Source organism: Sebastes umbrosus, chromosome 9 (genome assembly GCF_015220745.1).
Source record: "Sebastes umbrosus isolate fSebUmb1 chromosome 9, fSebUmb1.pri, whole genome shotgun sequence".
Classification (NCBI taxonomy): domain Eukaryota; kingdom Metazoa; phylum Chordata; class Actinopteri; order Perciformes; family Sebastidae; genus Sebastes; species Sebastes umbrosus.
In genome coordinates, this window is record NC_051277.1 from 25,927,527 (window position 1) to 25,942,661 (window position 15,135).

Genomic DNA, 15,135 nt, shown 5'->3' on the forward strand with positions numbered 1-15,135 from the left:
GTGATCTGAGCAAAAAATATGAAAAAATACTTTAATAGGCACTTATGGTCAGTTTAACAGTCATTCATTAATATTGATATTACATACCTCAGGTCCTATTGCTGATGCTCTTTGGTAACACCATTACAGCGGTACTGCGGTAAAGAAACTGTGCTTTCTTTCCCAAATAAAGATCTACATCCTGTCTACATTTCAGTTCCCTCGGATGTTGGGCTTTAGTTGAGTGTGCACAGTGAAGAGCAGCAGCTCGTGATCTGGTTCAGGATCAGTTTTTGTGCTGGTAGATCCAACACTGTACGAAAACGTCCCAGCTGCTGCAGTTTATTGCTCCTTTGGGTCGGATAGAGAATCAGCCTTCTCTGTTTCGTCGCAATAAGCTTTGGCTCGTTACACTCAATGGGCCGGAGCCCTAAAAGTGCGGTCCAGCTGTCAGAGGCAGTGGTTGGTGGTTGGGTGCCACGGAGACTGGCGCAGCAGACAGTCTGTGGCGCTTTCGGCTAGTTTGGCGTGCCGGGAAAAGGCTGTGAGTTGGGGGCTCAGGGGGAAGCTGTAGCGGTAAAGACAGTAGGGGCCCGCAGTGTCAGAGAGATGAGGGAGCAGAGAGGGCCCCTGAGGGCCGAGGGGGCCGTGGAGGGGGAAGAGGCACGGGGAGCTCCCCGGAGACCCGTGAAGACACGGGTCCCTGCAGTGGGGGGGCTTCTTCGCCTGCAGCGCCGAGAGGAGCGGGAAGTCTGTCAGCGGAGACAGCGGGGGCAGGCCTCTCAGTCTGTCCGCTCCCAGGGAGGAGAAGGCCCTGCTGGGCAGCAGGGAGGCGGGGGAGGAGGAGGCCTTGCCGTAGAAAGGGAGAGCGAGGGTGTGGAGGGCGGCGTCCTGGCAGGAGAGCGCGGAGAGCGGGTGAAGGGATGAAGAAGAGGAGAGGGGGAGAAGAGTCTTCACGCTGCCGGTTGGCGACCCCGAGCTCCCTGTCGAGAAAGAAACCCGTCAGAATCTTGATTCACAAAGACAAAAACTGGAGCAGAGGAGTAATAGGAGCTGTATATACCTTGGAGCTGTATGGCGAACGGCTTGAAGTCTAAGCTGAGAGGGCCTCTCCAGGGATACGACTCCAACAAGCCATCCAACACTCCCCTACACACACAAACACACACACATATACTGTAAAAGCACTGAAAAATGTTATTCCAGGTATTTAAATATTAGTTCGGAGAGGTGTGAAATTCTGCACTGCACATTTCAACTTCATTTGAAGGTTTTATGTGGTGTCAAATGTCAGTGGTTGAACCTTTAAATCCCTCTCGGGTCCTTTAGTGCAGAGGTTCTCATTTTTTTCACAGGCAAGGACCCCTTACGAGATAGAGAATATATTGGGGACCCTCTCATGTATGTCCCTTGGAATAATTGAGGTAGCCAATTTTTGCACTTCTATAGTCTTAGTTATGTGAAAGAGCAACACAAGAGAAATGTATTACAAAGAGATTAAAGATATATTAAACATATTTGCAGATTCTAATAGTTATAGATTTGTTAGATTAAAATGTAATCTATGATCTATTATTCCAACCCACTCAGAAAGTTGGCACTTCTGCAAACCACGGGAAATGTTGAATGTCGACTTTCTGAATTAAAAAGAAGTTTCATAAATATGTTTCATATCAGCCTTGTATCACACTTGCAGAAACGCACAATGCCACGTGGTTGAAACGATTGGTTAGGTTTAGGCAACAAAACTACTTGTTTAAGGTTAGAAAAAACATCATGGTTTGTGTTAAAATAATAATGTACCAATGTAACGTAACTGAATTAAATAAACAACAAACGCCCTGATCGGGCTTTCTATCCTGACATTAAATAATAAGTGTAACAATCTTACGCAACAAGCGTAATAGCGTTTCGTAAAACAGCGTTCCGTAAAACAGCGTTCCGTAAAACAGCGTTACGTAAAACAGCGTTACGTAAAACAGCGTTACGTAAAACAGCGTTCCGTAAAACAGCGTTACGTAAAACAGCGAAACGTAAAACAGCGAAACGTAAAACAGCGAAACGTAAAACAGCGTCACGTAAAACATACCACGTAACTGTCAATAACTGTTGCTCGATATACTACGTCACTCGCTCTGACCAAATGCAAAAACGTCCACATTCACGTAACCGGGGTTTGCAGAAACATACAATGCCAACATTTTTTCCTGGCGACTGGGCTGATTATACTGTAGATTTAAAAATCCAAATATTAGTCGTTGAGAAAATGATATCCTGATAATTTAAACGAATGAATCTGAAAACTATTCATGGACCCATTGGCAGAGTGCCATGGACCCCTGGGGGTCCCCGGACCCCACTTTGAGAATCACTGCTTTAGCGGAGCACTCTCTAAAGCTAAAACAAGTGTTGATGTTTGGTGAGATTTTGCCGTACCTGTTCCGTCCTGGATCTCTGAAGCCCTTGGCGAACGGGTTTCTGTCGATCTTCAGTTTTGTGATCTAGCCCGGGAGAGGAGAGAACAGACACGCGTTAGAGTGGACGCTGACGTGTTAAGCTAACAATGAGCTCAGCTTTACAGCGGCGCGGAGAGTGGCAGAGCTCTCGCCTCGGGGGAACTGCATCTCCCAGCAGCACCCAGGGCGAGCAGCCATGTCAAACAGGGCTCCTGGAGGTCGTACAGTTTTATTTGGTGCTTTAATGGGGCTGCGGACTCCAGCAGTTGGCCCAGTCAAACCTCGTTATTGAGTTTCTGTAATAATACGTTCGCTGATCGTAAAAATGAGCCCTGATGAAAAGAGCTGGCGACGCCTCTGTTACTGGAGGAGCTGGAGCCAACGGAGGGGTCAGCAACACACACACACACACATGCACGCACGCACACACACACACACACACACGCACACACACGCACACACACTCACACACACACACACACACACACACACACACACAACAGCTCTGAGCAACTGGAAATCAGGACACTGTAATTTATGATTTTGCTGAGAGCACAGAGAAGTGGGCCTCATCACCTCCATGATGTTTGATTGGATCACGGAGGAGGATTATAGCAACTGTGTGCATGAAAAGACTTGATATGTGCTTTCTTAATATTTCTGCCGCAAGGATGTAGTATGTAAATATACAACATCAGATATGTAGCAGAAACAAAAATTCTGTTGTTTAAACAGCAAACATTTGAATATATCGCGTTCTTCTGTGTTTCAACAGACGATCAAATCCATTATTTGTGATTATGTTATAAAGAAGGGGAGAACAGGGTCGGTTGTGACAGTGCCTTTTTAGCAAGATAAAAAGCAACTATGCCTACGCAGCCACACCTTCTTCACTTTCAACCTCAAAGTGGAGACCTTCTGACTATTCCTCACATCAGTTTTGAAATATACAGCAAGGAAGTAAATGTTTGTCTCCTGTTATTTTTCTTCTACCATACTGTTTTTAGTTATGCCTAGGGCTGTCAAATTAATGCCACTAATTTCTTTAACGCATTAACACAACTTGCAATTTTTAGGTTGTAGCGGGCTCAATTTTAAAACTAGAGTGAAGATACTGGCATCATGTGAAACTGAAAAAAACCTAAGGAATCCATTGGTACCAACCATGTCATACTAGGACGTCAACAAGGAGGCTAAATAACGTTCCAAACTTACGCTACATTTTGGTGAGGATTAACTGGCATGGACATTTTCACCAGGTCCCTTGACCTCTGACCTCAAGATATGTGAATGAAAATGGGTTCTATGGGTACCCACGAGTCTCCCCTTTACAGACATGCCCACTTTATGATAATCACATGCAGTTTGGGGCAAGTCATAATCAAGTCAGAAGACTGACACACTGACAGCTGTTGTTGCCTGTTGGGCAGATTTGAGCATATTCTTTATGCTAAATGCAGTACCTGTGAGGGTTTCTGGACAATATTTGTCATTGTTTTGTGTTTTTAATTGATTTCCAATACTAAATCTATACATACATTTGCATAAAGCAAGCATATTTGCCCACTCCCATGTTGATAAGAGTATTAAATACTTGACAAATCTCCCTTAAGGTACATTTTGAACAGATAAAAAATGTGCGATTAATTTGCCACATACAAAAACATATTGTTGGAAAGCTTATTTTCTGGCCTATCAGTTGATGTTAGTCAGCTAGCTAGCACAGGAATCTAAAGTGTGTCTACTCTCCCTGGGGCGGTCGAGACAGTATTGATTATAGTTCATACTTTGTTCCAATTCAACAAAAACAAGACAAATGCTTTTCCTAATTGAATAAGACCCAGTGTGAAGTCTCTGGGTGAATGTTTACCCAAGTGGCAGCCAGTCAGAAACCCTTTTTGCCAAATTCCATATCTCAATCATTTATGAAAATAGAATAATTTAACAAATATTTTCTTTTTTCTCAAAGAAATGTGTGAACAAGTGACATTATAAATATAAGGTGTTCAAATTTTTTTTCAATATAAATTATATTTTTTGTAGCCCAGTACAAGGCATCCCAACCGGCCCGGGGAGACAGAATTTTGGGAAAATGCACTCCTTGTATATTTAACAAATTTCCGTATCTGTTCAGGGATCAAATTATTTTCATTACTGATCAAGTAGTCTGTGAGTAATGGAAGGTTATTTAGTTTCGATGCAGATGTGTCCCAACCGACCCCACTCTCCCCCACTGTATGTGATGAGCCAGTTCCAGTGAGAGATACCTGTTGGTTCTGGTAGGCTGTGACTGTGGTGAACTCCGTCTCTGGGAAGGAGAAGCTGTGGACTCCTTCAGCAGGCAGAGACTGGATTTGGGACAGGTCCATGCGAGGGTCGTGCCGGATGACGTGCACACGTGGCTTGTATTTGTGCATCGACTGGAGGATGACCTGGAAGAAGAGATGAAGAGGACACTTTATATTTTGCCACAAAAATATAGGGCTGCAACTAAAGTTAAACCTCATTATCAATTCATCTCAAGATTATTTTTTCAATCAACTGTTTAATCTTTTAGTGTATGACATATCACATATTAGTGAATCATTTCCATCACAATCTCTAAAGCTCAAACAGATGCCAACAAATTGCTTTTTTTGTCCAGAACCCCAAAATATTTAATTTACTATCACATGAGACAAAAGCGAAGCAACTGATCCTCAGAGTTGAGAGAATCGGAGAACGTTTGGCAGTTTGGCTTTAAAAATTAAACCATTAAACCACCTCTATAAAAGGGAAATATTCAAATAATTGCCGTTAATTTTTCCGTCGTTGACTGATTTAATTTACTCATTATAAACATTTTAAAAATGTAGGAAATTAGCAAATCATTTCACTACAGTAGGTGATAAACAGTATGAGGGAAATACAATTATAGAAAAAAATATAATTTACGACAATGTCCCAACAGGCAACACAATCTCACAACCCAACGCAAAGTAATATTTCAAAGACTGTTAGGTATATTAAAATTAATATAGTGATAGCTAAAATGTGCTATTCTACAAATAAACTAACAAAACATCAGATATCATTAAATTAGTGCATCATACAAATATTAATCTAGCTATCCATTTCATGGAAATTGGCATGATTTCAATTTGACATCTCTAAAAATTTAAACAATGTCATCTAATTAAGATTTATTTCTGAAAATGTAATTTAGCAGTTTATTGTGTAGCTTTTGTGGTGTATTATTATTCTTTTTATTATTATTCTCATTTAAAATAAATTAAACATTTCGTTAAGTATTTTTAAATAAAAAGCAACAGTAAAATCTATATCATGAAATTTACAGTTTGACCGCATTTGGTGCTGAAGTCTACAAATCTAAAGTTTTCCTTTTTACGTGTTAATGGAGGAGCCGAATAAAACATTAATATAATATATATACAGTATATATATAAGGTTTAACAAGAGTAAAATTATTTTTTCTAAAATACACAATCTTGCAAATTTAATGCCAAACATCTTAAAAAAGGTAAAACAATTAACACTTCTTTATTCGTGCCTAAAATGAGCGAAAGATTTCCAGTGAAGGTGGCAAACTGACCACAACATCATCAGGGATTATGAGGCCGTTTCAACACAGCTTCTACATTCCTCCATGGTATAGGGCCTATATACCATTCACATAATGAATTCCCCAAACACACCGATTCCAATGTGGTTTTATAAACACCAGGATCAAGTCAAAATCCACCTACAGCCTCCCCAGTCACCACATCTGTCACATCTGTACATCACTGAACCTTTACAGGAAGTTACCGGATTTCCACTTCCTTTATCCCTAAAAGACACACAGGCCTCCAGGCTTTCCTTCCTGAGGAACAGTCCAGTCCACTATTACACCAAACATGGTCCAATATGAATCCAAGCAGCACTGAAGCTGCCAAAGCAGTTAAAGACTCTGCTGCTCCTTAACCACAAGAACTCTCTCAAATGAACTACAGTCATACTAAGAAATATATAGAAATGTTTTGTTTTTTTAAAAATCATATTATAAGACAAGACATTAAAATTGAAAAGAATAACAAACAAGAGTAAGAAATAGAAAATGCATTTCCTGCTGAAAATGCGTGGGAATGCTGACAGCTGAAATTTATTGCAAAGCATTGCTGAAAATGCAGAAATGTGAAATGACTTGCCTAAAAATGTTAAAGCTCAAATGCATTGCACTGCAATGCAGACAACCCTAGAAGATGAACTGACAACTGGCAGAGTTGGAATCTGAACTGCATTAGCTAAAGAAGCTAAGAGCTGAAATACAAAGCAGTAGCATTTCAAAGTGGAGTAGGTTTAAGACGATTTGAAGATTTTCTCAATTGAGTTACATTGTAAAAAAAATGTGGAAAAAGCTTAAAATTTTAAAAAGTATAAATAGTTGAAACAAGAAAAGTCCTAGCACTAATGTCTTTAAAGAGCTGAATATGTTGATGGTTGAACGGTTTCTGTAGCTGAAAGTATGCAGGAGTAGTTAAACTGCAAAAAACGTACAGAAGAAATAGTTGAAGAAGTTGAATAAACCTTAGAGGAACAATACTGGGATTGCTGAATCAGCTTCCAACTCTGCCAGTTGTACATTTCATCTTCTAGGGTTTTCAGCAGTGCAATGCATTTGAGCTTTAACATTTTTAGGCAAGTCATTTCACATTTCTGCATTTTCAGCAATGCTTTGCAATACATTTCAGCTGTCAGCATTCCCATTTTCAGCAGGAAATGCATTTTCTATTTCTTACTCTTGTTTATTATTCTTTTCAATTTTAATGTCTTGTCTTATAATATGATAAAAAAAATAAAAAAAACATTTTCTATATATTTCTTAGTATGACTGTAGTTAATTTGAGAGAGTTCTCGTGGTTAAGGAGCAATTTTAATGTCTTGTCTTATAATATGATTTTTACATCCACAAATAGAAATGTCTGACCTGTGGGTCTATACTTCTACAGAGAGACAGAGGAAGCAGCAGCATGCTCAGATGGGTTACCTACATGTCCCTTGTCGTCCATCTCGTTGTTGGTGAGTTTGACCCGGTCAAAGCTGATCACCTGACGCATCCACGTCTCTCCTGCGCACGGAGAGTCCGGGTGCACGTAGAGCCGTGGAGAGATACACGAGTGGTCCGTGTTGCCAGCCACCATCCACTGAGAGCTGTGGTACACATACCTGCAGGCCAGCCAGGAGGAAGTCAATAAACCAATACATAAACTGTGACTTTTATTAATTTAACACACATCAGTGGCGGCCGGCCAATAGAGGGCCTCCCCGAGTCACACACAAAAAAACATTACTACTACTACTACTACTACTACTACTACTACTACTAATAATAATAATAACAATAAAAAATTATATAAATTGTCAATATTTGTGTGTTTTTAATATGGAATTCACCCAGTAATATTGGTAATTTGATTGTTATGTGTAATTTGATTGTAATGTGATTATATTTTGTATTAATAATCTGAATCTGTAAAGTAACTAAAGTTGTCAGATAAACCGCCACTGGCACACACACACACACACACACACACACACACACACACACACACCTGTAGCGCTTTGAATCCACGGGCATGACGTCCATGGCGATGTAGTACTGCTGGCTCGGGTCCAGGTTGCGCACTTTGACGCGCACAGATGGAAACATCCTCCTGACGAGAGGAGAGAAGAAGAGCAGCACATTCACATCACAAATCTGACTCATTATTAAATCTCGTTTCTTAAAACGGGTAAAAGTGTGTTTATCCATCCTGGATTTGTACATCCTTAAACCACAGAAACAGATCAGGAGCTCTCCTTCAAGTTCAGAGGAGAGTTTCATGGTCCTCGAGGGGCCACGAGGAGCATCTTCACTGAAAAGATTTATAGCGCCTGTTCTCCCTAATAGAATAAACGGAACTGAGATTTCAGCAGGTAGTTATGTCCCAATAACTCATCTCTGAAGAAAAAAGACGCACATGCATGGCCACTTATCAAAAAAACACAAATTAATTTATTTGAAAGTTATTTTTTAGGTTCGACCTCCTACCCAAGAACGTCCATGTGTCACAAGATTTTATTATGTAATCGATACCCCTGAAGCATATTAAATATGTCTTATTTTAAATGTTGTCCTGAACGACCAGAAAATAGACTTTAATTCAGTTCCACAAAATGTAATAATTCAACAAAACCTATAAATCTAACTCACAGCGCTATTTATTTTATATTCCAAAATATCAGCTAATTTCCCCCTAGGGATAATAAAGTATAAAGTTTAAACAAAACGTATATATACCATGACACCATAAGTATATTTCTACAATAGCAGGACATAGTACAGCTTCTGGTTTATAGTCTATATTTAATTTAATTGCTCACTTGTGATCGACTTCACCTGATAAACGCGCACCTGTGACCGCAGAACAGTTCATGTAAATAGCATATCATGAATCATATCACTGATAGTAAGCTATCCAGCTTGTATTTCATGCATAACTGACACCTGAACACGGAAACTAACTTGTAATTATAACTATACTGAAAATGAAAATGAAAGACTTTTTTTTTTTTTTTTTTTTTTTAAACAGAAGGTTTATAGGTCGTGCCTGTTTAAGGCTCCTATTCCATGTGATTAAAGTGACTTTTGTAAAGTTTTAGAAAGTATCGAGATTTTTTTCTTTAAAAAGCAAAGGACCCAATTCAAATTCTCATCCAATCCTAAAAAATAATAAAGTGCATACAGACCAAATAATAGATATTATGATGAACAGATCCAGCAGTAACCTGACAATTATTAGTCCTTGCAATATACACCTCAAGTGCAACTATCTTTGTTTACATTTATTTATTTATTACATCTACCCTACTTGTTTACATTACATCTATTTTAATATTTTATACTTCTAGTGTAACACTTCTGTTTATATTTATTTATTACATCTACTTTACCTGTTTTATTTGCTTTATAACTGTATGTGTTTTACCTGCTATATGTCTTATCTGCCTCGTTTAGTCTCCTCAAGTATTTGTTTTAAAGCACTGACCAGAAGTGGCAACTATGAATCTCGTTGTATTTAATACGATGACAATAAAGCTTTCTATTCTATTCTATTCTATATGTACGTTTGAGTTTTAAGGTTTTGCAGGATAGAAACAATGCGTAAAGCCTAAAGGCCTAAAGGGTTACAGCAGCATTAGCTCTCTCCATATTTACAACAGATCTCTGTAAAAACCTGTCTCTCTTATCCAGATGTTTCCAGATGTTGTACCTGCCAGCTTTGGTGATGATCATCTCGGTTCCGATCTCGTAGAATCTCTTCCACAGCTCGGAGCCCTGCAGCTCCACCCGGACCTGGACCTCTCTGTCCGGTCTGCAGGCGCTCTCCTTCGGCTTCCTCTCCTCTCCGCTGCCGGGCTCAGCCTCTCCAGCATCCTCAGTCTCTGATCTGACCCTGGTCTGAGTCTCTGGCTCACAGGAAACAGCATCCAGCTCTGCCTCCCTCCGTGTTGAACCTGCTTTCTTCATCTGGCTGACTGGATACTCGTTCAGGCCTATAAAAGGGGCAAAGACTGGGATGAGTTGAGGTGTCGAGAAAAGAAGCATATAACATTTTGTTTTTCCAAAACCATTTACAAGTTAGAATAGAATAGAATAGAATGCTTTATTGTAATTGTATTAAATACAACGAGATTCACAGTTGCTACTTCTGGTCAGTGCTTTAAAACAAATACTTGACAAGACTAAACGAGGCAGATAAAACATATAACAGGAAAAACACACATAGTTATAAAGTAAATAAAATAGGTAAAGTAGATGTTATAAATAAATATAAACAGAAGTGTTACACTAGAAGTATAACATATAAAGTAGATGTAATGTAAACAGAGGTAATTGCACTTGTGAAACAGGTAAAGTAGATGTAATAAATAAAACGTAAACAAAGGTAGTTGCACTTGAGGTGTATATTGCATCAAGGTTATATTAGTGTTGTTAGCTGCAACTTTAACTTGTTTGATTTAAAGAAGCTGTAGATATAACTACTTTATAGTCTCATAAAATGGAACTGAAAGTTGCTCCAGTTTGACTGCTGACATGGAGAATATTTGCAAAACTTTTCCCCCTCTAAAATAATTTTATTTGATCATTTTTGTTTTTTAGCTGATAAAATTTAAAGACAAGTTGAATTGTGAAAATGTAATAAAATAAATGAAATATTGGTCTGATGAAGCAAAATAACTTGCAAACAATGGGTTTTTATTGTTCCATCTTGTGCGTAAAATGCATGTGTATTAAAGCAATGTGGTGTCCAGCAGTCGGTTCAGCCTCACCGGTGAAGATGCTCGTCTCTCCAGCTGAACTTGACTCGTGTCAAGCTGTAGATATAACTACTGTATAGTCTCATAAAAAGGAGATGAAAGTTGCTCCAGTTTGACTATACTGACATGGAGAATATTTGCAAAACTTTTTTCCCCCCTCTAAAATAATTTTATTTGATCATTTTGTTTTTTTTAGCTGATGAAATTTAAAGACAAATTGAATTGTGAAAATGTAATAAAATCAATGAAATATTGGTCTGATGAAGCAAAATAACTTGCAAACAATGGGTTTTATTGTACTATTTATAGATTTTAAGGGCTGAGAGAGAGCCTGGGTAAAATGCATTTCATTGCATTTCACTGTACGCTGTACTTTTAAATGCATATGACAAATAAACTTGAAACTTGAACTATTGTTCCATCTTGTGCGTAAAATGCCTGTGTATTAAAGCAATGTGGTGTTCGCGAGAAAATCCATCAGTCGTTGTGTTGTGCCTCACCGGTGAAGATGCTCGTGTCTCTGCTGGTGTCTCCAGCTGAACTTGACTCGTGTCCATCCGACACTTTCATCCTCTTGCAGGGTTTCCCGACCAGAGCCTCCACCGAGAAGGCGTGAGCCCGGGAACTCAGACCCTGCATCCTGGAGACAGATCTGCGAGTCCTATATCCGTCTGAACTCAGGCTTTGTCCCGCACAAGGTTCAGTGTCCCAGCGCATTCAGGACAGGACAGGACGTGGTAGAAACAGGCAGCAGCAGTGGAGACACCTCTGTGACGCGTGGTGCGTAATTGATCCGGTGCCTTCCCATGTGTTCTCCTCTCCGAGACGCGCGCCCTCATCCAAAATCCTTGATTATTGGCACGCCTCTCTTCTCTCTTCCTCTCTACAATACTTCCCCTTCTCCCCCCTTCATCCGTTTCTGTGTCTCCCCTTTCCTCGTTCCTCTGGTTCCTCTCTGCGCGTCACAGAGAGGGAGGATTCCTCCACATGGGCCTGCAGCGCTGCAAGAAATATACATCCTAACACTTGTCCAGGACTTAAAGGTCCCATATCATGCTCATTTTCAGGTTCATACTTGTATTTTGTGTTTCTACTAGAACATGTTTACATGCTGTAATGTTAAAAAAAACACTTTATTTTCCTCATGGTGTCAGCCTGAATATGTCTGTATTTATCCTCTGTCTGAAACGCTCCGTTTTAGCTCCGTTCCGATACCTTCAGGTATTTATAGAGGACTTAAGCCTGCTTTATAATAAAAAAAACATGAAAATCGCACTTTTTATAATATGGGACCTTTAAAACATATTTGACCATGATTAATGACTCAAAACTAAAAAATTGTAAATTGACTAAAACTATAACATTTTATTTGTTGTATAATTTATAATTCATTTTTACTAACTAGAGAGCACGAATTAATAAAAAAATTCTCCTAGGGGTCTAGGAGGGCTCCGTAAACTTTGGAAATGAAGTATTAAAGGGGACATATCATGCTCATTTTCAAGTTCATACTTGTATTTTGTGTTTCTACTAGAATGTGTTTACATGCTGTAATGTTAAAAAAAACAACTTTATTTTTCTCATACTGTCAGCCTGAATATGCCTGTATTTACCCTCTGTCTGAAACGCTCCGTTTTAGCGCATTTTGACGGAATTGCAACAGAATTGCGTTGCTAGGCAACAGTTTGGGTCCATGCGTACTTCCTGTCAGCTGATGTTATTCACATACACTGCAACCAGGAATAAACTGGGACACATTTAGAATGTTTACGATTAAAATTGTGTAAAGGGTCTAAATATTGTTTATTCTTGACATCACAAATGGGCAGAAATCCTGACAGCTTGTTTTAAATGCAGAGTTGCTGAATACGGGCTGTGTGTATTTCCCTGTGGATTGAGTGTTTCGATACTTTCACAGTATTTATATAGGACCTGCATTATAATAAACAAACGTGAAAATCTCACTTTTTTACAATATGGGACCTTTAAATATGGTTTCCCAAGACAAATTAAATTTTAATGTTACTGTAAAAGTTAAATAATAAATGTTCTCCCTAAAAGCAATCACAATTTGTTTCCTATAAGATTTTGAAACGATTCAAAAATGAGGCGGAATACTTTTATCAGTATCAACAGGTGCGATTCAATACTGTTCTTTAATTTCGTTTATTTGCAAGGAAACAAGTAAAATTGTCCAATCAAATTGCATTTCCCCCACTAGTTGAAGAAAACTAATAAGAATCTGCAAATATTTTTTGCAGTGTGCGCTCAGTCTCTGTGGCCTTTTGCGCATCCAGAACAAGCAGCAGCAGCATCTTTACGCGCGGTGCCACAGTGGGACGATGATGATAGGCTGGACGGTAAAAGGATGTTACAGCTACTGTGATTCATGCAAATACAGATCCCACTGTTCTGATTGCATAAAAAAAGTACACTTGTTTTAACTCAGATTGTATGCATATGGTGGTGTGTTCTTCATACTATGACAGTTTTCCTAAAATTAGATTAAAAAATCTCAAAATATTGCCTTGCTTTTCGTATCGCAGTATATCGCAATATATCAATCATAACCCCTGTATCGTGATACGTATATATATCGCCAGATTCTTGCCAATACACAGCCCTAATATGTTTTAGCAGTAGTTATAGTGTATTTTCTGCACTAAAACCTCGATCCCTAAAATGTATGAGAAGTCAAATGAATGAAATTAATCAAGCAGTAAAACTAATTCAGTATAATCAACAGACCTTGCACTTCCACTCTTATTTAGCAGGATAAATTAGTTCCAATAAGATTGATATGATCAAACTGTGAATTACTCATAAAAACACACACAAGTCAGAAAGACAGTGTTTTGTGATTTGGGTGAACTTTCTCTTTAAGGGATTAAGAAACCAAATTGTAACAATGGAGAGACCACATGGCAGGTTTGTGGCATAAATATTAAAATGATAATGTAATCATAATACCAGTTAAATAATAGTATTAATAAAGTCAGAAAACACAATGCTATAGGATTTAAAGGTTTACAATCTGTGAGGCACATTTTCTCCATTTTTTTTTCTCAGCACAAGCAGCTCTTTGATTGACCTGAGTGTTGTCCGTGTTGCTTCCCTCCATTTAGACATCCGATAGATAAATAGAATGAACACTTTAGAGCTGGAGGCACAAATATTTGAGGCTTTTAACTCAGACCATCTGGAAGGTGAAATATCTCCCTGAAACTCGCTGCGTTTCTGTTGAAGCTAACATTTCCTATATTAATTTGAAGGCTTTCCTTTAAAGCGGTCTCTTGTCTCCCGTTGCTCCAGTATAGAAGTGGGATTCTTTTTTTTTGCGGTGCCCGGTGAGAGTGTGTGTGTGTGTGCGTCAGTCTGGTTCTCATAAGTGTGCAGATCAGATGGAGTTCTGCACACACACACACATGGGAGGAAACTGGTCCGTAATGACAGCTCGGGATTATTACATTACTGCTCGACATGAAATAGATCCGCTTTACACAAATAAAAGTCAGCGAAGGCTCTATTTAAAATGTTTTTTAATCACATGATATAATTGCTGCGAGGAGAAAACAAATGAGGGCTGTGTTTACGTGCACGGTTGGTTTGGTTGCTGATGGAAATCTCTGACAACAGCCGGGAAATGGAGAACTATGACCAACCGGAATCGCATGCTCTCTGTCATCATAAACCTGCTTCAGGATTTATGTTTATTCTTTGCAAACTTGTCGTTTTTCTCCCAATACTGTAAGAAAAAGTGCATCCCAAACACTGCTGGCAGGAGGAAAAGAGTGTAACAGAAATAACTGTCTGTGTGCGCAAAGAGGCCTGCTCACCGAAATAAAAGACGCACGAACCCAGGGCAAGACAAGGCAGCTTTATTTGTACAGCACATTTCAGCAACAGGGCAATTCAAAGTGCTTTACATAAACATTCAAGAACATTGCGACAAAGTGCAAAAGAGCATTAAAGGGACTGTTTGTAAGAATCAGAAATGCTTGTTAACAGCGACACCTGTGGCCATTAAGTCAACGAAAGTCAGCGTCGGGCTCGCGCTTGTGCTCGCTCTAAATATACCTGAACGAGCATCGCTCAAAACAGTAAGGCGACACACGTCAGTTAAAACCACAATATCACTCTATATTTCACCTGCTTAGCAGTAATGTTAGCTGACCAGACGAAGGTCTCTCCATGAATCACTGCGGATCCTAGTGTTGGCTTTTCCTGCTTCAGCCTCTGGGGCTGAAGCAGGAAAAGTGGGTCGGTGCCGGGGCTGAAGCAGGAAAAGAAACGTTATTGCCTCCCGACTACGCCCGCAGGGAGACACCGGCACCCGGTCGGAGACGATAACTTTTCTTGC

General features: G+C 39.4%; 1 protein-coding gene across 1 annotated transcript; it reads right to left on the bottom strand.

Annotated features, from left to right (window-relative positions):
• Positions 1-25: 25 nt before the first annotated feature.
• tbx22 (T-box transcription factor 22) lies at positions 26-11,766 on the bottom strand. The gene is made up of 8 exons (XM_037780694.1): positions 11,276-11,766; positions 9,728-10,010; positions 8,027-8,128; positions 7,466-7,640; positions 4,703-4,867; positions 2,416-2,480; positions 1,043-1,128; positions 26-962 (listed from the first exon to the last, which is right to left on the bottom strand). Exons 1-8 carry the CDS (start codon positions 11,490-11,492, stop codon positions 430-432), a joined length of 1,626 nt encoding a protein of 541 aa, XP_037636622.1. The 5' UTR covers positions 11,493-11,766; the 3' UTR covers positions 26-429.
• Between the last annotated feature and the right edge of the window lie 3,369 nt (positions 11,767-15,135).